Source organism: Bos taurus, chromosome 21 (assembly GCF_002263795.3).
Source record: "Bos taurus isolate L1 Dominette 01449 registration number 42190680 breed Hereford chromosome 21, ARS-UCD2.0, whole genome shotgun sequence".
Lineage (NCBI taxonomy): Eukaryota > Metazoa > Chordata > Mammalia > Artiodactyla > Bovidae > Bos > Bos taurus.
The window spans coordinates 57,328,701-57,350,661 of record NC_037348.1 but is presented as its reverse complement, the minus strand read 5'-3'; the positions used below and the strand labels follow the sequence as shown (position 1 = coordinate 57,350,661).

Below are 21,961 nucleotides of genomic sequence, written 5' to 3'. Positions count from 1 at the left end.
CGCTCACTCACTTGTGACCCTCAAGTGAGCTCAAGCTCAACCTCGCCGCGCCTCAATTTCCTTGACTATAAAATGGGGATAACAACAGCATCTGTGCCTCATGTGGGTGGTTGTGATATTTCAGTAATAAGACAGAATGTTATTGTTGTCGTTTACTCGGTCCTGTCCAACTCTTTGCAACCCCATGGACTGTAGCCCTCCAGGCTTCTCTGTCCATGGGATTTCCCAGCCAAGAATACTGGAGTGGGTTGCCATTTCCTTCTCCAGGGGATCTTCCCTACCCAAGGATTGACCCGCATCTCCTGCATTGGGAGGTGGATTCTTTACCACTGAGCCACCTGGGAAGCCCAAATAAGACAGAAAGTGACGAACATGGTACCTGCTGGGTTACTGGACTGTGAGAAATGTTAGACATGGTTATTATACAAGACAGGAGGGTAATGTGGCTTCTAATTCTCAGTGGCACTAATGGTAAAGAACCCGCCTGCCAATGCAGGAGACCATAAGGGACTCGGGTTCAATCCCTGGGTGGGGAAGATCCCCTGGAGGAGGGCATGGCAACCCACTCCAGTATTCTTGCATGGAGAATCCCATGGCCAGTGGAGTCTGACTGGCTATGGTCCATAGGGTCACAAAGAGTCAGACACGACTGAAGTGACTTAGCACGCAATCCTCAGAACATGACATCTTAGAGGTCCTGAACCCCATTTCTGTTGTGGGGCATAAGAACAAGGTTGTTCTTTGCTTCCAGGCCAGGCACATAGCTTCTCTGTCTGTCCATGTGTCTCCCTTCTGTTACCTGCATGTCAATGCCTAGGGGACTTAGAAAGCCTCCCCCAGCCTGGATCCCTGGATGACTATATGGCGTGGAGCCCACTCCCCTCTCCTCTATCCAATTGGACCTACATGTGTGAGAAATAAATTTGTATTGAGTTAGAGATTGCAGGGTTTATTTGTTACAGCAGAAAGTATTTCCTTAATTAATTATCTATTTACCTACCTGTCTATATCTATTTCAAAGAGACCAGATAGAAATCTATCACAATACTAATCATCTTTTTCTATAATAAACGATTAGTGACATTTGTCACTAGAAATCAGTTTAGGCTTTTAAACATAGATTTTTAAAAACCCACAGCCTGCCCTCCTTCTCTGTCCTCTCTACCCTCGGTAGATGTCACGGGCCTTTTGTCCCACACACCTGGGGTCTCCCTGAACCAGCTACACAGACTACTGAAGGAAGAGGAAAAAGCAGCAGGCTGGCCTTCACTGCCCTCTGGGATGCTGCCTGTTCTTTATCTATATTAGAAGAAGGTTCTTTGTATTCTTTTAGAAAGAGTCCCTATATTTGCATACACTGTATTCCTCTTTCCTTCCCCCTCCTCTTGTGGAGGAGTTCTTGGACTTGAAGCTATTTCTTCCCAACAGCAAGGTCAGTCCTGAATGTCTGGTCTTAGATGCTGAAGAGGTGGCGACCGCTTGTTTATCAAAGTAATGGAAGGGATGATTCTATAAGTTCTAACTGCTCTCACCAGGCCTCATGCAGTCTGCTCCTGGCTGCAGAAAGGAGGGCCAGGTCGGTCCAAAGCCATCTGTCTCCGTGAACTCTCCATTCTGCCTGCTGCTGCTGCTAAGTCGCTTCAGTCGTGTCTGACTCTATGCGACCCCATAGACGGCAGCCCACCAGGCTCCCCCGTCCCTGGGATTCTCCAGGCAAGAACACTGGAGTGGGTTGCCATTTCCTTCTCCAATGCGTCAAAATGAAAAGAGAAAGTGCAGTTGCTCAGTCGCATCCGACTCTTCGTGACCCATGGACTGCAGCCCACCAGGCTCCTCCGTCCGTGGGATTTTCCAGGCAAGAGTACTGGAGTGGGGTGCCATTGCCACTCTCTGCCTGACACGGACCCTAAACCAGCTTCATTGGAAGAAGTACTTGATGGGGATTTATGAGTTCTGGGATCTGTTCCCAGGATCTGCCAGGCACAGTGCTGGAGGCACAGGCTCTGGAGTGAGGAAATCCCAGCCTTGAATCCAGGCCCATATCACGGGCATTAAAAGCAACTGCCTTCTGGAAAAGAAAGCCTGGTCCATGATCCCAGGCCTCATGTCTGCAAGTTCCATTCCATCCCCCGCCGCCCCCCCCACCCCCCACCCCCGCCACCCGGTCCCAGCACGTTGCCAGCAGCCATGCCTTGAGGGTACCAGTTACTATTGCCAGCATTGTGTAATGGGAAAGACAGGTGGGTGGAGCTTCCTCCCTGGACTCGAGGGGCTGGGGCAGGGTGTGGTGTAGGGGATGTGGCGTGATGGGGAGAAGGGCTTTTTTCTGCTAAGAGCAGGTCAGTGGTGAAGGCCAGCAGCACCCGAGCTGGACATGTGCCCTCCACAGGGTCGCTGATGCTCCCAGGGCTTCCATGGGGCGCTGTGGGTCTGTGGACAACACTCTGGGTAGCAAGGTGCTGGAAGCCTCTGGGTTGAATGGGGATGGGGATGAGGGGAGTCGGGGTGGGGTAGGAGGTGGGGAGCTGGGGTGGATGTGAGCAGAAGGCCCGAGGTAGAGGGCCTGGTCCTAAGATCACGGCAGGTTCAAGTCAGAAGAGAATTTAAGAGATCTGGCTGAAAATGTCTACTCATGAGGAAACATCTGACAAACACAAAATGAGGAACTTTCATGACAAAGAAACAGTGAGGTGGGGGGTGGGGAGGGAAACCTGTATTCCTTAAAAATGTCAATGTCACAGAAGACAAAGAAAGGCTGTGAAGTTCCAGATTAAAGGAGACAGCGAAATGCGATCCCTGCCCTCCCCCTGGATCCTGAGCTGGAGGAGGAAGTGGTAAAGAAAGCCCCGTCAGATCACTGACTGCCAGGAGTACAGAAGGTGCCGTGGAGAAAAGCACTGTATTGATGTAAAATTATGAAGCAGACGAGTTTAATGTGGTTGTGTGAGGGAATACCCCTATTTTTAGAAGTATTTGGGGTAAAGGGCCAAGCTGTATGTAAACCTACCCTCATATGATTCAGGAAAATATTACATATGCACAGAGAGTAAAAATGATAAAGCAAATGATGTTTAAGATATTAGCAGTCCACAAAGGGTATGCGGATGTTTCTCTTTTAATGGACTATTCCTGCTCTTGAAGTCTGGAATTATTTCCAAATGAAAGATATTTTTTTTAAAAACTAAAAAGTTCAGCAGTAGAATCGGTTATTTCAAACAGAATCCCAGATGGAACCCTGTGTGTAAAACAGGGACAAGCAGGGCTGCCTGGGGTCAAGCCCAGCCTCATGTCCCTTTGGTGGCCCCTGGGGTGCCTCCTGGAACCCAGCTTGGAAACCACTGAGTGGGTTCAGCCTCCACGTTTTAGGGGAACCTGGTGACAAGGCAGCCATTCCTGCAACCTCTCATCCACTGGACGCTCACATACATATCTGGTCGCATCTGAGCCTCACCACAGTCCCCAGAGATGTTCCCAGCCCCTTTGTAAGTGAAAAAATGGAGGCTCTGGAAGATTAGTACCTCCCTGGAGCCTGACCAACCGGGTGATTTCCAGGTCCTCTCCCAGTGCCCTGCATGGCAACCCGAGAGGCAGGCGTATCATCTACATTTTGTACACAAGCAGAGGCCCCATGAGATTCAAGTCCAGCACCGAAGCTGGGTTCCAACGCGTGTCCTTGAATGAACCCCCCACATCCCTGCTCTTCTCTTCACCTGCATCCTCCCAGGTGAAGACGCTGAGGCCCCACGTGGGGCAGCCCCGGCCTGCTCAGGGCGCAGGGGAGACAGAAAGTCCACTGGTTCAGTGGCCAGTGCTCAGGCAGCAATGGCTACCCGAACAGAAAGCCATCTGCTCCCGGTGGAGCTGTTTCCGGTGGGGAATCTTCACACGGAGCCATGACCCCGCCCTGAATTTCTGCCTGGAGCTGGCTTCTCAATCAGCAGGGATATTCTCGTCTCCCTGCACCCCCAGCCCCACCCCCGCCAGCAAAGGCTGAGGACAAGGAAGCTCTCAGCATCCTTGTTCTGCTTGGTCTTTTCCAGGCTGAACTCTGACTGCGTCTCTCTAGCAACTGTCCTTCTTCTCCTTCACATTTAGCTTTTCCCTCCCCCATTCCCTGCCCGCTGCTAAGTTTTCAGTAAGTAAATTCACTGTCAGCAAAACTCATGGTGTTTGAAGTCACTGCCAAGACACTTGGTGTTTAAGCTAAAGGTTTCTGAGTCAACGGGGGACTCGCTGAGGATGCAGCTGCCCTTTCCAGGCCCAAAGCTGCCTCCTTGATAACATCTCAGGGTCTGTAGAGCCCTTGGCCCTGACTTTGCCCCAAGCCCCCGCACGGCAGGGAGAATGACTGCCCAAATGAGTTCAGGCGGGGGGAGGTAATTGTCCTTGTTAAGTGCCGGCCACTGGTCTGCGTGCAAACTGCAGGCTAATCTAACTCCCACAACAGCCCCATAAAGTGATTCTAGTTGGGCCCATTTAACACGGGGGAAACTGAGGCTCAGAGCTCTGACATAACCTTGCACCATACCCCAGTCTCACACACACGCTTTCTGTTGGTCTGTGGCCATACTGGCTTGCCCTTCTCCAAGACAGATGGATAACCCCACCCTTCAAACAGCCACCACTGGGCAAGCCCACTAGGCACTATGTGTGGCAGGCTGACATTTTACACATGCTATTTCTAATATTTACAAGTGACCAAGTGTGGCTTCTGAAATGTTAGGGGTCTGAGTTTCTTTGTAAAACAGCTTCCAGAGATGAGGGAACTGGGTCCTATAAAGGAGTTAAGTAAATCATTCAAGGTCACACGGGTAGTAAGTGACAGATCAGGAATTTGAACCCATCTGTATGGCTACAGAGGTAACAGTCCTTCCATTCTCCCTTTCCATGGCTGTCATGTACAGTTACACAGGTTGCTTACTGTACAAGGACATCCAGTTGAAGGGGTAATCAGGGGATGAAATGCAGCCACAATTCTGTTCACTGAGGTGTGCACCACAGTGCAGTGATGCCTGTCCTTGTCTGCCCGGAGCAACGCTGTGGTAAACTGATTAAAAGTGATCCCAGTGATTCCCTTCTTAGCATCTGGACTCCTTGCTTTGTTCCTTTGCAGCTCTTCTCAGCATGAAGGGAAGTCTAATTCCTCACCCTTTAAATCTGGGCTAGTCTTGTGACTCAGTGAGTCAGTGAAATGGTTCAGTGTGGCACTGTGCTAGTTCAAGTCCAGACGGAGAGACTTTGCACTTGGATCCCAACTACCACCGTGGGCACACGCTTGGGCTAATCTGCTGCAGAATGGTGGCCCAGTCACCCCCTTTTCAGACCAGTCAACAACCAATCAACCACCCAACCTATAAGCAGGACCATCTTAGCCCAGCCAGCCTCCAAGTGACCCCTCACACAGACCCTCAAGCCAGCCCAACCAAGCTCAGGTACACCTGACCAGATCAGGGTAAATGCCCAACTGACTTCTGTAACTGATTTCTGTGGCCCTTAAGGGCTGAACTGTGTTCTTTCAAATCCGTATGTTGCAGACCTAGGCCTCGGTGCAGGGGACCTTATTTGGACATTAGGTCTTTGCAGATATAATTAGTTAAGATGAGGTCATCCTGGAGGAGGGTGGGCCCCTAATCCAGTATGACTGACATCTTTATAAAAAGGGGAAATCTGGACAGAGACACACGCACAGATAACACACCATGCAAAGGCTGGAGTGATGCTGCCATAAGCCAAGAATTCCCAGAAGCTAGAGGAGAGGCTTGGAACACATCCTTCCCTACAGCCTTTAGAGGGAGTAGGGCCCTGCTGATACCTTGATATCAAAAATGCCAGTCGCCAGAACTGTGGGCCAACACATTTCTGTTGTTTAAGACACTAGTCTGTGGAACTCTGTCACGGCAGCCCTAGGAAACAAAGATAGTGCCTTTTCCTAATTCATACAGAGGCACAGTGTGAGCTGGATTCCTTGCCTGCTTCCAGTGTGGCTGCCAATCACGGGTCTCCTCCCAGCCCCCAGGGAGCACAGGACGTGCCCAAGAGTTCCACTACTCCCACCCTAACAGATCTCTGAATCTGGGACAGCTTCTCCCGTGCCTCTCAATGGCTCTGGAGTTCTTGAGGGGAAGGGGTCACAGCCACACACAGCATCGCTCGTCCAGGGACCCAGAGAGAACTCGCAGCCCAGGGCCCCTCCCGGCTGCCCACCTACCTGGGTTGCCTAGGGCCATGGAGTCGTAGATGAGTTTACAGGTCTTGAGCAGGATGGAGATCTTCTTCTCGGGCGAGTAGGCCTTGTGCATGCTGGCGAACTTCTGCAGGATCTTCTCCATGACGGGCACCTCTGGCACGCTGGTGGTCACGCCCAGGTCGGTGGTAGTGGTGGCCAGGATAACCAGCTGGTTATCCTTGAGCTGCTGCAGTGAGCTGTCCTTGCTGTGGATCTCATGCAGGCATGAGTAGATGGCTTCCTTCAGGGGCTTCAGGACACACTTGTACAAGGCAGACTCCACAATGGCTTCTATAGGTGAGTGAGAGCCAGAGGGTGGGGTGAGGAAACCAGCGGCAGGGATCCTGCCCCCAGGTCTTGTTGCCCAACAGTGTGGCTTCCCCATCCCTGGTCCCTGGAAGGACACACTCACAGCCCTGGCAGGTTCGGCCCACAGTTCTGCCAGGTGAGACTGTGTAGTACATTCAACAGAAAGGCACAATGCTAAGGGCACAGGAGCCCTCTGGGACCCATACGTGGTATCCTAATACTTTTCAGAGCTTGGCACAGATTTAACTCTCATAGGGCTGCCTATTCGTATACAATCTGAGAGGGTCCTATTCACATGGGAGTTGTGCAGTCTACAACCTGTGCAACTGTACCTGGAGGGCCTGAGGGCCCAGTAAATGTTTGACATTTAAAAAGTGTCAAATGTCAAATGTAGTAAATGTTTGACATTTAAAAACTGAGTTACTCTTTTTTAAAAATTATATATATGTATATATAATTATTATTACTATTTGGCTGTACCACAAGGTTGGGATCTTTATTTTCCAACCACAAATCAAACCTGTGCCCCCCTGCAGTGGAAGCATGGAGTCTTAACCCCTGGACTGCCAAAGAAGTCCCAGTAGAGTTATTCTTAATATGTATTTTTCAATTACGAGATCCATTTGCCTCTAGTCTCAAAAATACAGTATAGCCAAAACCTGATTTCTCATCATTTGCATGGCTACCACCTGGACCTGGGCCGTCATTATCTCTTACCCGACTTATGTTAATAGTCTCTTGCCCTGGCTTCTTTTAGTCCTTTACTCAACATAGCAACAGAGAAGGCAATGGCAACCCACTCCAGTGTTCTTGCCTGGAGAATACCAGGGATGGCGGAGCCTGGTAGGCTGCCGTCTATGGGGTTGCACAGAGTTGGACACGACTGACGCGACTTAACAGCAGCAATAGCAACGGAGCAACCAGCATAATCGTGCTATGCTATGTTTGATCAAGATATTCCAGGGCTCAGAACCCTGTAATTGCCCCAATCCCTGGTGGCTCAGAGGTTACAGCATCTGCCTGCAATGCGGGAGACCCAGGTTCGATCCCTGGGTCAGGAAGATCCCCTGGAGAAGCAAATGGCAACCCACTCCAGTATTCTTGCCTGGAGAATCCCATGGACGGAGGAGCCTGGCAGGCTACAGTCCACGGGCTTGCAAAGAGTCGGACACGACTTCACTTTCTCTCTTTCTTTCATGCACAAAAGAGGCCAAAGTCTTTCCATGGCCCACAAGCCCCTCTGTGCTCTAACCCTGTGACCCTCTCACTCATTACCTTGCCTGCTCCCTGTGTTCAGGCTGCTCCAGCCACCCCGGCCCTCCTGCTATTCTGCCAACCTGCCAGGTTTGCATCTACCTCAGGGTCTTTGCACCTGCTATTCCCTTTGCCTGGAGGAATGCACATGGCTATTTGCATGGCTTATTCCTCCTCTGTTCAAACGCTATCTTATCCAAGAGGCATCCTGATCAGCTAGTAGAGTGAGAACTACTCATCTCTGATCTCACAGCATTCTGCAACATACATGTCATAATTCTTACTCAAAAGATGGATCAACTTAGGCTCTGCTGGTGCAGGTCACAGTTAGTTGGGGGCTGAGCAAGGATTTGAACCCAGGTCAACTTGATACCAAGGCAATGCTCAGCTTTGATTGACAATAGTGAAATATTCTTGGGAAGTCTTTTTGGCTCTACTCAATTTCTGGGGTAGGGTGGTGGGGGTGGTCTCGGCTATTGGCCCTGGTAGCAGAGGTCCCAAGTCCTGTCCCTGTAGAGAGACACCTAAGCTGCCTTATCTCTGGGAGTGAGGGAGGAGCCTCTGTTCTCATGACTGAGTCTCAGCAGAGGTCAGTCCCTGCTATGCATGCTTAGAGTTGGCCCATGTCTGGGCTTGGGGAGGGTTCTGGCTGTCTCGGTCCTCATCCTACAGCCAACCTCTTCTCCTTTGCTTCTCCAGCCTCGCCAACAGGAGAACGCATAGCTGCCCTTGCCTCTCTCACCCCACTGCTGTCTGTCCCTCCAAGTCCTCAGAGCCTCTGCCGCTGGAGGTGTGGTGACTCAGAGGCAGAGACCTGCGGTCAGCTTCCCCACTGCTCCTGGCTCCTGTGTGACCTTGGCCAAGAGCTTTCCCCTTCCAGGGCTTTTCCCCTCATCTGCAAAACAAGAGGTGCCCTCTCAGGTCCCTTATCTCTGAAGCCACCAGGTCTCCTGCAGAGACGGCCTCTGGCCCTCAATAGCCTCACATGTTACTGCTTCTTATGCCACTAATCGCTCCTAGCGACTCGTCTCCCTAATGAAACCAGGAGCATCCTGAAGGTGGGGGCCGGGCCAATCTATCTGGGTCCGTGGGCCGAATTCCGAAGGGAGAGGCAGAACAGTAGAGCGGTTATTCACGGAAAGGGCGGACTGTCTGGGATCATCCCTGGCCCCCGCCCGCTCCCAAGCCCTGCCCGGGACCGACCTAGCTCCTCCTCGGTGTGCAGGGTAGGGTCCACTAGCGCCTTGAGCTCGGTACTCTGCAGCAGGTAGCTCTTGAGCTGGGTCATCATGGTGCGGATTTCCTGCAGCATTTCGGTGCTGGAGGTCTGCTGGGACATCATCTCCAGGCTGTACACTTTGTAGTCCTGCACCAGGTTGCCGAAGTACGAGCCCTTGTCCTGGGCCAGCTCCACCACCTTCTTGTACAGCTTGCGGTTGTTGGACAGGAAGGCGTTGAAGACATTGCTGAAGCTCACGAAGCTCAGCCGGTGGCGCGCCTTGCCCAGGATCATGGACGGCTTCTTCTTCATGCCGGGGCTGCTGAACTGCTCCAGCTCCTCCTCCGTGCTGCTGGTCGAGTACGAGTCCTGGTCAGCGGCCGAGGCAGGCACGCCCAAGCTGTCCGAGAGGGAGGCCAGGGAGCCCTTGAACTCTGGAGCGCTCTGGGGTCGGGCCCCTGCTGGGGCATGCGGGCTCTGATTACCCCCAGCGGGGGAGGCAGGACCTTGGATCTCTCCCGGCGGGGGACCAGGCGTGGGCTTCTCGGGGGCCTCCCCTGCTGCGGAGAGCTCGGCCGTCTCCTGGGGAGTTGGGAGGACAGAGGCCAGCTGCCGGGAGACCCGTTTCTTCCTGGGAGGCGGGACTGGGGCTTGTCGGATCTTCCTCAGAGGCTCTGGCGCGCTGCCCGGGTTGCTGGCTTGGGCTGATGCTTCCTGGCCTGGCTCTGTGGTTCTCTGAGGCCTGTCCCCGGGGGTGTCTGAGGTCCGCAGGGGAGGCAGGCGGAGCGGGGATGCCCTGGAAGGACCCCCCGGGTCCCCCTCTGCGGCCGCCCCCCTGTCCGGCTTCCCTGCGCTCTGGTCTTCCAGGGAGACCTTCTCCGAGATGCGGCGTCTGGGGGGAACCGCGGGGAGGCTCTTCTTCGTGGGCACTGGCGGGGCGGGGGTTTTCAAGGGGCTGGCGGCTGCCCCTGGCTTCATCTCTTCCTCCCTGAGGGGGTCAAGGCCTGCGAAGGGGCGCGGGAGCCTCTCACAGGCTGTCATGGGTGGCTGGCTTGGAAGCCCCGGAGGGCCTGGGGCATGGGGTGCCAAGTGGGGGGCAGATGCTGGGGGTGAGGGCGGAAGAGCCTCTGGAGGCGGGGGAGCCGCCGCCGGGGGAGAACTGGGCGATGGACTGGCCGGAGGGGTAGGAGCAGCAGGAGGAGGCCGGCTGAAGCCCGGGGGGTGCAGGGGGAGTGGCGGGGGAGGGGGCGCAGGGCGGCGGGGAGCCCACCGGGAGGTGGGTGAGGTAGCGTCAGGGGTGGGGGGCGCCGGGCGCGAGGGGCAGCTTCCAGCGGGGGGCTGGTCGGCCGGCGGGGCACGGTCACAGTCCTCGATGAAGATCGGATTCACAAACCACAGGCGGCCGTTTCCTATGGACAGCTCGATTTCACACGAGCAGTTTTCGGGATGGGCGGTGGACTTGAGGCTGGAGGCGGGGGTCGCTCCGGGGGCTGGGTCTCTTGGGGCTTCCGCTGGACTCCCACCTCCTCGCCGGGGGTTCAGTGAGGAGTCCCAGAAGCCTGTCGGAGAGGAGAGAGGGAGAGGCGGTCAGTCCCCGAAGCCGGGCCCCTGCGTGGACCGGACCCGGTGGTGCTTGCGGGCAGCGTGGGGGCAGGGCCGAGGGAGGGCCGAGGGAGGGCCCGGCGGCGAGGTGTTTGCTTCACCCGCTTGAAGGTTGTTTTCCCCTCCTGGACTGTTTTAAACCTCTCCCACCACTTCCTGCCTCGGGAGGGGAAGCCCCACGCCGTCCTCCCCTGCGGTGCCAGTGCCGGGGTGGGGCCAGGACGGTGCTGGCGACAGGCTCAGCACCTCGGTCCTGTCCCCTGGCATGTGAGAGCTGCCCGAGGGGCACCCATGACCTGGGGCGCAGGGACGTGTGGACATGGAGTCGACGAAGCCCAGAGCTCCCGTTGCTGACCAGTCGGGGGCTCTAAGGCAAGTCTCCAGACCTTCCTAGGCCTCGATCCAGAATGGGGTCCCAACAGAGAAGGGACTTTGGGCCTGTTTTTGGCCACTGCAGTTGTCACAGCAGGAATAATGAATTATGGATGGTGGCCAGTGAGCTCAGACCTGACCATCCAAGGTGGGAAACGCCTGCCCACTGCAAAATGATGCCACCTCTGGTCAATCTAGCTGCTAAAGCAGGAAAATGCCCTCTTGCCCTCAGCTTGGAGAGCTTGAGCTCCTGCACTGCTGAGCCCCCAGCACACGCCTTTCTCTTGACTCAGCCCATGGCTGAGGCCAGCAGAGCAGGCCTTTCCCTCTCCAGGTACTGATGGTCAGAGCCAGGCTTGTTCTGGGTAAGGGGCATGGGATGTTCAAGTCGGGGGTTGACGAGATCACAGGAGGTCCCGACCTTTCGGTACCAAGCCCTCTGGAGAACCTGATGAAAGCCTGGGATGCTCCAAGAAGGGCCCCAGGGGCACGTTTTGAGAACAAGGTCAGAGGGCTGGCAGGTCACTGCGAACTCATTCAAGCAGTCCCTTCTGCTGAAGAGGAGTAGGGAACCCAGGTCTTGTCCAAGCTATTAATTTTAGAGATCGATAGTGCCAATTCCTTGTTAATGAGGCCAGGCCTCCAGTCTCTCACCCAAGGCTCTTTACCTCCGGGAAGGAGTCATCAGTAAGAAAATTACCAAAAATAGCATCAAAGACAATACCAGGAACAAACATGTGCTGGATCCTGGGTGTGTGGGCTGCTTGCTCTACTGTCTCAGGGTCTCTGACCACAGGCCTCGGGTGTAAGTCCTCAGGTTGTCCCCATGTGACAAATGAAGACAAGAGACCCAGAGAGACGAAAGATCACCAGGTCGGGGAATGAAGGAGCTGGGGTTTGAACTAGGTCGCACTAGTTCTGAAGGCCGGGTGCTGGGCTGATGTGTTACATGCGTGGCCGCCCTTCATAGAACTTGTGACACTTCCCATCCCTATTGCTCTCCTGGCCTGAGTGAGGGGCAAGGTGGCGTATACCCCAGAGCCAGGGTCGGGGTAAGAACACAACAGATTCTCAACACTGGAAGAAAGGAGACATTGCAAGACGGCCGAGGAGTAGGGAACCCAGGGAACCAAGGGCAGCTGTGTGTGTGTGTGTGTGTGTGTGTGTGTGTGTGTGTGTGTGTGTGTGTTCATCCCAAGGGATAGGCACTCTCAGGGGTGTAGGTGTTCACCAGCTTGCTGGCCAAGGAGGTCAGAAACCCGATCAAGGTGAGCGATATGTAATTCAAGGACAGCAGGGCTGCTGAGAAGCTGAGAGAGCGCCGTGTGCATCCCTCTGGGGTGGGGCCATCGCAGAGGAGCAGAGCAGGGCTCATGGTGCAGCCCCTTAGTGGGCAGAGACTCCATGTTTAGAAGTGCTTCGGCCAGATGTCTACACTGTATCAAAGATGACAAACTTTCATGTGACTTTCCAACGTGCGCCCCTGCCAGTCACTCCCTGAGGACACAGGGGGCCCGGCATGGGAGGGTGTGTCTTCAAGCTCTCCCACCCAGGGGTGGGGGGGAGGGCTGTTTCTCATGGCCGCCTGTGCCTTGTGCTTTGCTTTCTTGGGCAGCTACTGACCCCTCCGTGACCTGTCCATTCTCCTGGGTACTTTGCACAGTATTCTTGGAAGGCTTCCTAGCAAGGAGCAAGCAGGCAGCCAGTCTGATGAAGGGACTGGGCAGCAGCCCCATAGGTGAGCTGAGGCTCCCAAGGCTCATCTCCAAGTTCCTGAAAGACCCTTCGGGAGAAGGTACAAGTCACAGGGCAGGCCATCAACAGAACTGCCCACCTGTGCCTGGACATGTCCATTACTGCTCACCCAGATCATGGCCATAGCCTGCCTCCGTGTCCCCACTTTGCCTCCAATTCTACTCCTCGTGGCTCTATACTGGGCATATCGTAGACCCTTGATTGCTATTTGTTCAGAATCACTTTCGAGCCTTTAGCCTGGCATTCATCCCCTGTGGGATCCGACCCTCTACACCTTCACCTACTGAATCTCCACCCTAGTCTCTCTGCTGCTCACTCCTTCCTGAACACGCCATGGGCAGTTCCACCTTTGGGTCTTGGCTAATGTTCCCTCTGCTTCGAATGTTTTTCCTACCCTCTCCACCTGGCAAACTCCTTCCTACTCAACCTTCAAGACCCAAGTCAAATGTCACCAGTTTGGTGGAGCTTTCCTGACACTTTCAGGCCACACCTACACTCCCCTGGCTCCCCTGCCCTGGTGCACACTGATGAGACAGACCAACCCTAGGACTGTCCTCTGGTTTCAGCCTGGGCCTGGGAGGGTGTCTAAAGACAAGGAGTAAAGAAGTGAGAAAATGAGAGGTGAAAGGCAAAAAGGAGAGCAAAGAGCTCTGTAAGTAATGGACCACCAGCCAGACCACCCACCTCAGGACAGCAGTGGCGGGGGGCAGGGGTGGCGTGGGGGTGGGCAGCAGGTGGGCGGCAGGGCGGGCATCACAAAGGAAAAAAGAACACACTTTCCACCACTCAGATCTGCATTTCTACACAAGTGGAAGAGACGTGGGGTTCAGGGAAATATGTCCAGGGGCTGGGTGACTGGGAACTACTCCCCTGCCCCTAAGATAGGCCTGGTGGTTACACCCCGCAGGGCAGAGGCCTCAAAGCCAAGGCCGCTCTGAGAGGTGGGAGAGCTGGGATCCAAGGAGCTACACCCTGGGGTCTGGGGGCCTATTAGGGAACTCAAGTCTTCATGCTTTTTTTTTTTGAAAAAAGGAAGTAGGTAACTTTCTCTGCAGAATGCCAAGGCCAGGGGAGAAGCGGAAGGCTGTCGTGCAATCATAGTGGTTGGTTGCGGCCGTGGGCGTCTGCGCCTAGCGGCACCGGGCCAACCTCGGCTCAGGGGCCGCAGTTCCCCTAAGGGCCCGAGCCCTCTCCTCCTGTGTGCCGCCCCCAGACTGTGGCCGACGTCCTGCTGGCCCTGTGGCCTCCTGAGTCTCAACTGGAGATGCCTCCTGCCAGGCGTCCACACCTATAGTCCTCAGAGGGCCTTGGCCAGGCCAGGTGCTGGGCTCTAGACCCTGAGGACAAGTGTGACAAAGGTTTCACACTTGAGAAACCCCAGGCTACTGGCAGAATGAAGAGGGCATGAATAAAGGCAGCCAAGTGTTCCAGATGCCATGGAAACTGCTAGAAAGTCTGAGATCAGTGGGAGAATGTTTCTGTGATATCCCAAAGGTGGGCTGTTAAGACAATCATTCAAACTGGACTTTCCAATGAATTTTTGACAACTAGGAAAGTTCTCATTGTATAACATAAAGGCAAAAGCAAGTTACAGGCCAACTTGGAAGAGTTATAGCACATATTCTCTTTTTAAACATATTTTAGAAATATAAAACATATACTCACTGCGAACATGTCTGAGAACCTCTGCAAGTCTAACTTGCTTTCTCTAGATTCCTTTTGTACTGAGAAGAATTAACTGCACGCAGTTTAGTGAACTGCTCCCTGTGTTAATTCTGTGGTCCCAAGCTTCTACCTACAGAACCCTTTTGAATGCTGGCTTTTCCAAGGCCAGGCTCAGACTTTCCTATATCAGCTCAGGAGCAAACATTTTGGGCAATCACATGGTACTGAGCTTGTGAGTCAATAACCCTATTTCAGCACCATCATCTCTGTCTGAACAGCAGGCTTGTGCAACGATCTGGATATTTATGACACTCGATTCATTTTGTAAAAAGTGAGTAGAGTGCCAGAAAAAGAAACATTGCTGATACTAGTTACAGAAAGCACAAATGCCTCATAAACGTATTCCAAAGACAAGGTCATCAGATCGGTACGTGGGGGCAGATGTCAGAGCCCCACGGATGGAGGAGTTGGGAGCGGGAACCAGGGGTTAAGGAGGCTGAGCTGTGTGCGGAGAAGAGCATCCGCTGCCTGCAAAGCTGGGTGGACCCTCTGCTCCTATCACGGAGATTCCCTGGCCTCCTTTTACTAAATCCTCTTTTATCTTAAGCTATTTTGAGTTGGTTTCACTTCTTTGCCACAGAGTGCCTTGCTTAGAATGTGTGATGCGCTGGGCACCGTGCCTGGGGCGTCCGGCCCTTATCTTTGCTTATTCGTCACCGCTGCTGCAGCTGAAGGCCGGGGCGGTCTGCACATCTCAGAGCCAAGGCTTCTGGTCTCTGATGGGACATGCCCTTTCAGCTCTGGGTCTCTATCCTTTCTGGGGATGAACAGAAAAATTAGCCCTTCCTCGGCTCCAGGAAAAACTTATCCTGGTGAGCCTCACTTCCGTGCTTCAGCCCTTGGGGACACCAGGCCTGATCAGAACCCTCTGGTTTCTAAGCTGCAATGTCCTCAGGTTTCATTTAAATCCACTTCTCAAGGAAGCGGACGCTGACACACGACCTGAACTGCCAGCTGCTTCTCAGAGGCCCCTCCCCGCTCACGTCCTCAACCTGCCCAAGAGGTCAAGCTTGCCCGGATAGAAGGGCTTGTCGATTCCAGAAAGGAATATGGTTCTCCCTACAGGAGCAGCTTGTCTTCCACATCCATCCCCAGGTGAGAGAAACCTGGGGGTCCCTGGGGCACTGGATCCCAGGGGCACCTGCCTCAACCCACCTGCAGTGAGGCTGCAAACCAACCCTCCTTTCGGTGGTAAGCCTCCCAGATGGAGGGCATGCATCTCACTTGCCCTTGAACTTGACCTCAAAGTCAGCCAGCAACTGCTCATTGCACAAACAACTGAGACGCTCACGAGGTACAGCCAAGGGGCAGCGGAGAGCTGTGCTGGGAGTCAGAAAGCTCTCGGTGTACTTCCCAGCCGTGCTCCTCGATGCCTGGAGCATCTTGGACAAGTTTCCTGGCCGTGCTAAGACTTGATTTTCTATCTTTAAAATGGGACTGCAAGGATTACCCAAGACAGCGCCAAGAGAGTGCAGGGCAAGTGTCACCTCTGCCGTTTTAGCCCTCGGGAGGGGTGTCGTTTGGACTGTATGAGTTACCAGACGCTCACCCATCCCATGGACTTCCCAGGTGGCTTAGCAGTAAAGCATCCACCTGCCAACGCAGGAGATGTGGGTTCGAGCCCTGGGCTGGGAAGATACCCTGGAGAAGAAAACAGCAACCCACTCCAGTATTCTTACCTGGGAAATCCCATGGACAGAGGCGCCTGGAGGGCTACAGGCCATGGAGTTGCAAATAGACACGACTGAGCATACACACACACACACACACCTATCCCACACCCAAGCTTCTGGAAGAGTAAGAGCCCAGCAAGTATAAAGTCTGAGGCCCAAGCTTAGTGTTTATTCCCAACATCAACTGCAAACTGGCCCCAAAGTTTATGAACTGGGTCAACCAGACCTAGGAGAACCCGGATAGAGTGACGGGGCACCACGAGCTGGCGGGTGGAGGCTGGAGCCTAACCACCCAGCCCTCCGTGGATCCCGTGACCCTAGACACGTCACTCAACTCCTCATGTCTGTTTTCTCTGTCATAAAGTGGGCATCACGATATTACAACCTGCTGTACTGGGCTGTCTGGAGATCTGATGAGTCAACGCAGGTGAAGAGGTTAGAGCATGGTTATCGCGCATTAAACCCGAGGGCCTGCACTCCTCCTACTTCCTGGCCTTTGACCATGAGCCGCCTTGTGGCAGCTCTTTCTCTGTTGTCCAGCGGCCCCCTGGGGGGTGGACAGTGATGGGCCTGAGAACAAGGGGCATCTCCTCGGATCCCAGGTCTGCCTCTAGTTTCATCTATGCCTTGGTCCTGCCCGCTCCACCAACCTTTCTTCCATTTGACCAGCACTGCTGAAAATGTACCAGTGGGCTCAGCCATATGTAGTGCAGGTTCCTGGGTATGGTTTGGCCTTTTAAAATTTTTTAATTAATTTATTTTGGGCTGTGCTGGGTCTTTGTTGCTATGTGTGGGTTTTCTCTAGTTTCGCTGTGCGGGCTTCTCACTGCAGGGGCTTCTCTTGTGGAGCATGGGCTCAGTAGCTGTGGTTTCATGGGCTTAGTTCCCTCCCACCGCGTGGAATCTTCCAGACCAGGGATTGAACCTGCACCTCCTGCATTGGCAGGTGGCTTCTCAACCACTGGAACAGCAGGGAAGTCTGAGTTTTCTTTTTTTTTAAAGTTGACATTTAGTTGATTTACAATATGTTAGTTTTAGGTGCACAATATCATGATTCAAAATTTTTATAGACAATAATACTCCATTAAAGTTATTATAAAATATTGACTATATTCCCTGAGCGGCTTAGTCTTGATAAGGACTCATTAACTGCTTTGTTCATAATGTGACCTGGCCTCTGCCTAAGATGGGGGCCTGCAGGGGTGGCCGGCCTGGCTTCCTGGCGGCTCCAGCTTTGGGAAGCATGGGCTTCCAGAGAAGGGCCAGCATGGTGAGGCCATGTCAGAGGTCAGTGCTGACTCAGTGAAGCCCATCGCATGGAAAGGGCCCAGGAAGTGTGAGCTCTTCTTACTATTACGTAGAAGGGCTGGGATCAGAAACACTCTTGTCTTTTACTACCCCCTACCCCAAATCCCTCAAAAGGTCAGAAGGGTAAGTGGCAGGGTGGGTGTGCTAAGTCACGTGGTTGGGTAGGGAGCAGGCCAAGGGGGCGGGGGGCACCTTCAGTTAATGATCACGGTCATGCTGAGACGGACCCTGGTGTTTGGTTTGGCTTCTCTCAGGTCACATTCTGACGCCAGGTCAGCCTGTGTGGGCCCTAACCAGCCCCCGCTCCCTCAGACCCAGCAAGGCTGTGCATGAGACCCCCTGACAGCTGTTAAAGCAGCCACTCTGAAAAGTGGGAGTGTCTCCCTGCTGGGGGCTCGGCACCTGGGGCAGGGGAGCAGGTGGTCCCTTGGGAGCTAGGACTCAGGATCCAGCTTGGGCTCAGCCTGAAAGGCCCCTCGGGATCCCCGGTCCTACTACAGCCTGGTCTCCTGCTCTGACCCCGGAGGGGACTTACCCAGGCCCAGATTGGAGACGATCTCGAGGTCTGTGGAGCTGCGGGCTTCGAGGATGGCCCGGGGCAGCCTCAGCGTGAAGGGCAATAAATCTCTGCGGAGACACGAGGGGTCGGAGGTCAAGTCTGGGGCGGGTTCCGTGTGTCCAGTCTCAGCCCTGCCACCTCCCAATCCACAGCCCATGGAGGAAGAATCCGGCAACCCCGCTGGCTGCTGCAATCGCCACAGACTGGAAACTTCCCTGGAGCCAAAGGATGGAGTCCTAAGGCTGAGGGAGCAACCGGTCGGGTCCCAGTCCTGTGTCTCCACTGGACCCAGAGATGCTGAGACCTTCCTTGGTCATGGTGAGGGATGGTGCGTGGAGGGGAAGCCCACGCAGCTTCCTCTACAGGAGCTATTCTGGGGAAGGTAAGGGACCCACCCCCTCCGGCCCTCCGAGCCTTGCCATTCCACACTAAGGTGTGCAGCAGGTGCACAGACAGACCCTACCTCCTGCTTCCCCCCGAAACCGTGAGCGCACAGCTTCCGTCGAGCACACAGGCGCCCCCAACAACACAGTCCGCCAGCTCTATCTGCTGCCTTTGGTCTGAATGGCAGTTCATCCCGGGATCGCTTCAGAGACCCCCCAGAAGAGGCCTATACACCCTGCCCCCCTTTATTGTACAGATGGGGAAACAGATCAGAGAGGGCCTTTATGATCCCCTCTGGGATGTTATCTAAAACGATCCTCCAATTTTCTGGACAACAAAGGGATGTCCTACAAGTTAATTCTGACGCTAACTGCCTGGAACTAGCACTAACTAACTACTCCTTAATATAGGCTAAGGACTCAGCCCCACCATTTCGGACGCCAGTCCCAGGTCACCTGTACTTCTGAGCAACAGGCTGTAAGTCAGGGGTTCTCATGACCCCTTCCTCAGGCTTGACAGTTTGCTGGGAACAGCTCACGGGACTCAGGGCAACACTTACATTTCCTGGCTCACTGTAAGGATGCAGCCCAGGAATAGCTGGATGGAAGAAGCACACAGGCAAGGTCAGGGCAAGGAGCTCCCCTCCACTGGAGCTCCTCTCTGGACACGGCACTTCCCAGCGCCTCGAAGTGTCCATCAGCTGGGAGGTGGGCGGGTGGGGCTGGAAGTTCCCCGCCTTGGTCACTGGTCTTCCTGGTGACCAGCCCCATCCTGAGGCTGTCTAGGGGCCTCTCCTGTTTATGGGTTTGCATAACGCAGGTGTGACAGAAGTGGGCTCATTATGAATAACAAGAGACACCCCTGTCAACTCAGGAAATTCCAAGAATTTAAGAATTCTGTGTCCAGAACCTAAACTAAGGCCAAATACATTTTCTTCTACTATTACCTCCTAGTGGGTTGTGGGCCATGGATTAAAAGTACCAGGCACCATGTATATTATTAATACCTTATTAGCTCACACAGGCTAGCTTTCTCTTTCCCATAGGGTTTGGCACTCACCCCCACCCTGTCCAGGTCCTATAAATTTTGGGGCGACTTGGGGAGCGCTTCCAGAATGGAAGGCTATGAGACCATGTCTGCATCCCCTCCATGCCTCCTGGCTCCATCTCCTCACACGTCCCGGGTGACTTCTGTGGTTTTGAAAGTCAACCACTTTCAAAAGGAAAGTAGAGGGGAAAGCATGAATTCCTTTCCATTAAAAGAATCTCTTTAAGTGAGAGGGAGAAAGAAAAAACCAGCATGAATTCTGGAATCGAGGACACTGGTAAACCCCAGCTCTGCCATTCCTGGTGGGTGTCATTCCATCTCCTGGTTGGACAGGGGACATGATGCTCGCTTATGGGGTTACTATAGAAACCATGCAGCACAGCAGGGGAGCACCTAGCGGGAACTTGTTTCTTCCCCTCCTGCTGGGAGCTCCAGTCAAGGGTGCTTCGGGGCCTCTGAACTGTGTGGTCAGGCTCCTTTCCTCTGTCCTCCTGTCCCCCTAACCAGGACTCAGAAGGCAAGACCGTGGCTCCTGGTCCAGGCGGCTGTGAAGGCAGCTCCAGACACAGTGGTAACAGCTTCCTTCAGAGAAGAGGCCCAGCCCACCTCCCCCAGCTGCCCAGTGGAGGATGACAGCCTCGTCACAACACTGGGTGCCTGGCCACCTCCTAGAGAGGGCAGGAGGACCAAGGGGCTCCCTACTTCTTCATTTCGGTTAATGGCACCCATTTCACAAGGCTACTGACTCCTGACCCCAGGCTGTACTGAGGATCAGAGCTTGCCATCCTTGAAAAGGGGCTTGGCAGAGCATCTGGTATGTAGAATGTGCTTCAGGAACCATCACGCCTGCTTATGCGCCTGTGCCCACGATAAGAGCCCCGACGGTTCCCCAGGCTCCTCCTGCCTCCCCACTCCTCCCTGCAGTGACCGCCCCTACCCCGCCTGGTTCCCCATCCCCTGCCTGGGGTCTGGGTGGCTGCAGAGCCCAGCTGGTATCCACATTCCCCTTGTTTCAGCCTCCCAGCCTCTGCAGCCATGTGGTTCTGCTCAAATGCAATCCATCTGTGAGCTGCAGCAACTCCCAGCACCAGGGAAGGAAGCCCTGCATGCAGCTCCTGGGCTCGGCGTTTCAGGCCTTCCAGGCACCTTATCCCCCACCCACATGTCCAGCTCTTCCCAGGAAGCCATTGCCAAGCAACCTGCAGCAGGCCCGCTGCCAGGCCTTCGCCCACGCTGTGTCCTCTACCCGAATTCTCTTCCTGCCCTTCTTTGCCTGGCCATCAGTGTCACCCCTCTCACCAAGAGGGCCTAGACTCCCTGCACATGGAAGGGGAGAAGCTGCTGCTGGAGAGAAAGCAGACCCGCGTCCTCTGGACCACGGGCCTGGCCCTGTATGCCGGGCAGAGGCAGCTGGGCTCGGCAGTCAGACAACCTGGGGTTCAGACCTGGCTCAGAACTGAGCTGGGTGAACCGAGGCTGGCCAACTCCAGCTGCAGCATCTTCATTTATAACAGCAAGAAGAACATGCTTGATGCCTCCTGGAGGATTCATTCCAGACCAGGGGCTCTGCTAAGCTCCTTGCAAAGGTCTGATCCTCGGCACAGCATGGGACAAGGGTCACAAGCCTCATGAAGTGGGTCTGTAGTGATAACACCCCCTGCCCCACCCTGCAGCACCGTTCAGGTTAGAGAGAGCTCTGTGGGCAGCACCCAGTGTAAGCCCGACTCAACAGACGCCTGGTCCACAGAGCTGACTGGAGCAGTCACTGCTGCCGCCCCCTCCAGACACTTCAGTGTTTTTTACCAGCTCTGCACCCATCGTCCAGCCTCTGAGGAGTTTGCTCCTGAGGGCCGGCACCCATGACCCCCAGAGGCTTGTCCTGGCATACTGGAGCCTCAGCGCCTGCTCCAGTGGCCCTACAGAGAGCCACACGTGCCTGGGCGTGCTGGCTTGGGGGCACAGAAGTCCAGCCCCATGGCTTATGGTGGACCCCAAGGTCTGCTTTGTGCTCCGGAGCTGCTGGAGAGAGGGATCCACTGAGGCCAGGCACCTGGCACTGGACCCTGGCAGGACTTCTCTCCTGTCCCCGTCCTGCACCCCACTGCCCTGCTACTTCCTCCTTCGGGGAGGCCCTTGAATGCCCCCTGCCCATGGTTCTCCTCTCCAAGTTTGCCCCCGGGGGCCCTCAGCTAACTGTTAGTATCCTTTTCTTAGGAGCGGTTCCCAAACCTTGGTTTGCAGACAGGCTTATTATAAATGCAGATTGTGTGTGTGTGTTATAAATGTAGATTGTGTGTGTTATAAATACAGATTGTGTGTGTGTTATAAATGTGGATTGTGTGTATGTTATAAATGCAGATTATGCATGTGTGTTATAAATGTGGATTGTGTGTGTGTTATACATACAGATTGTGTGTGTGTGTGTTATAAATGTGGATTGTGTGTGTGTTATAAATGCAGATTCCTGTGCCCCACTCCCAGCCAGCTAGTCAGAATCCCCAGGGTGGGCCCTGGAAGTGTTAACCAGC

The 21,961-nt window shown here is 54.3% G+C and overlaps 1 protein-coding gene across 1 annotated transcript in view; it reads right to left on the bottom strand.

The window, feature by feature from the left end:
* RIN3 (Ras and Rab interactor 3) overlaps positions 1–21,961 on the bottom strand; it is a 136,034-nt gene that overhangs the window by 17,710 nt on the left and 96,363 nt on the right. Inside the window, exons 5-7 of the mRNA XM_024982108.2 lie at positions 17,979–18,070; positions 8,993–10,567; positions 6,209–6,517 (exon numbers count right to left, since the gene is read on the bottom strand). Of these exons, the coding sequence (XP_024837876.1) occupies positions 6,209–6,517; positions 8,993–10,567; positions 17,979–18,070 (1,976 nt within the window). The remainder of the gene's footprint in view (positions 1–6,208; positions 6,518–8,992; positions 10,568–17,978; positions 18,071–21,961) is intronic.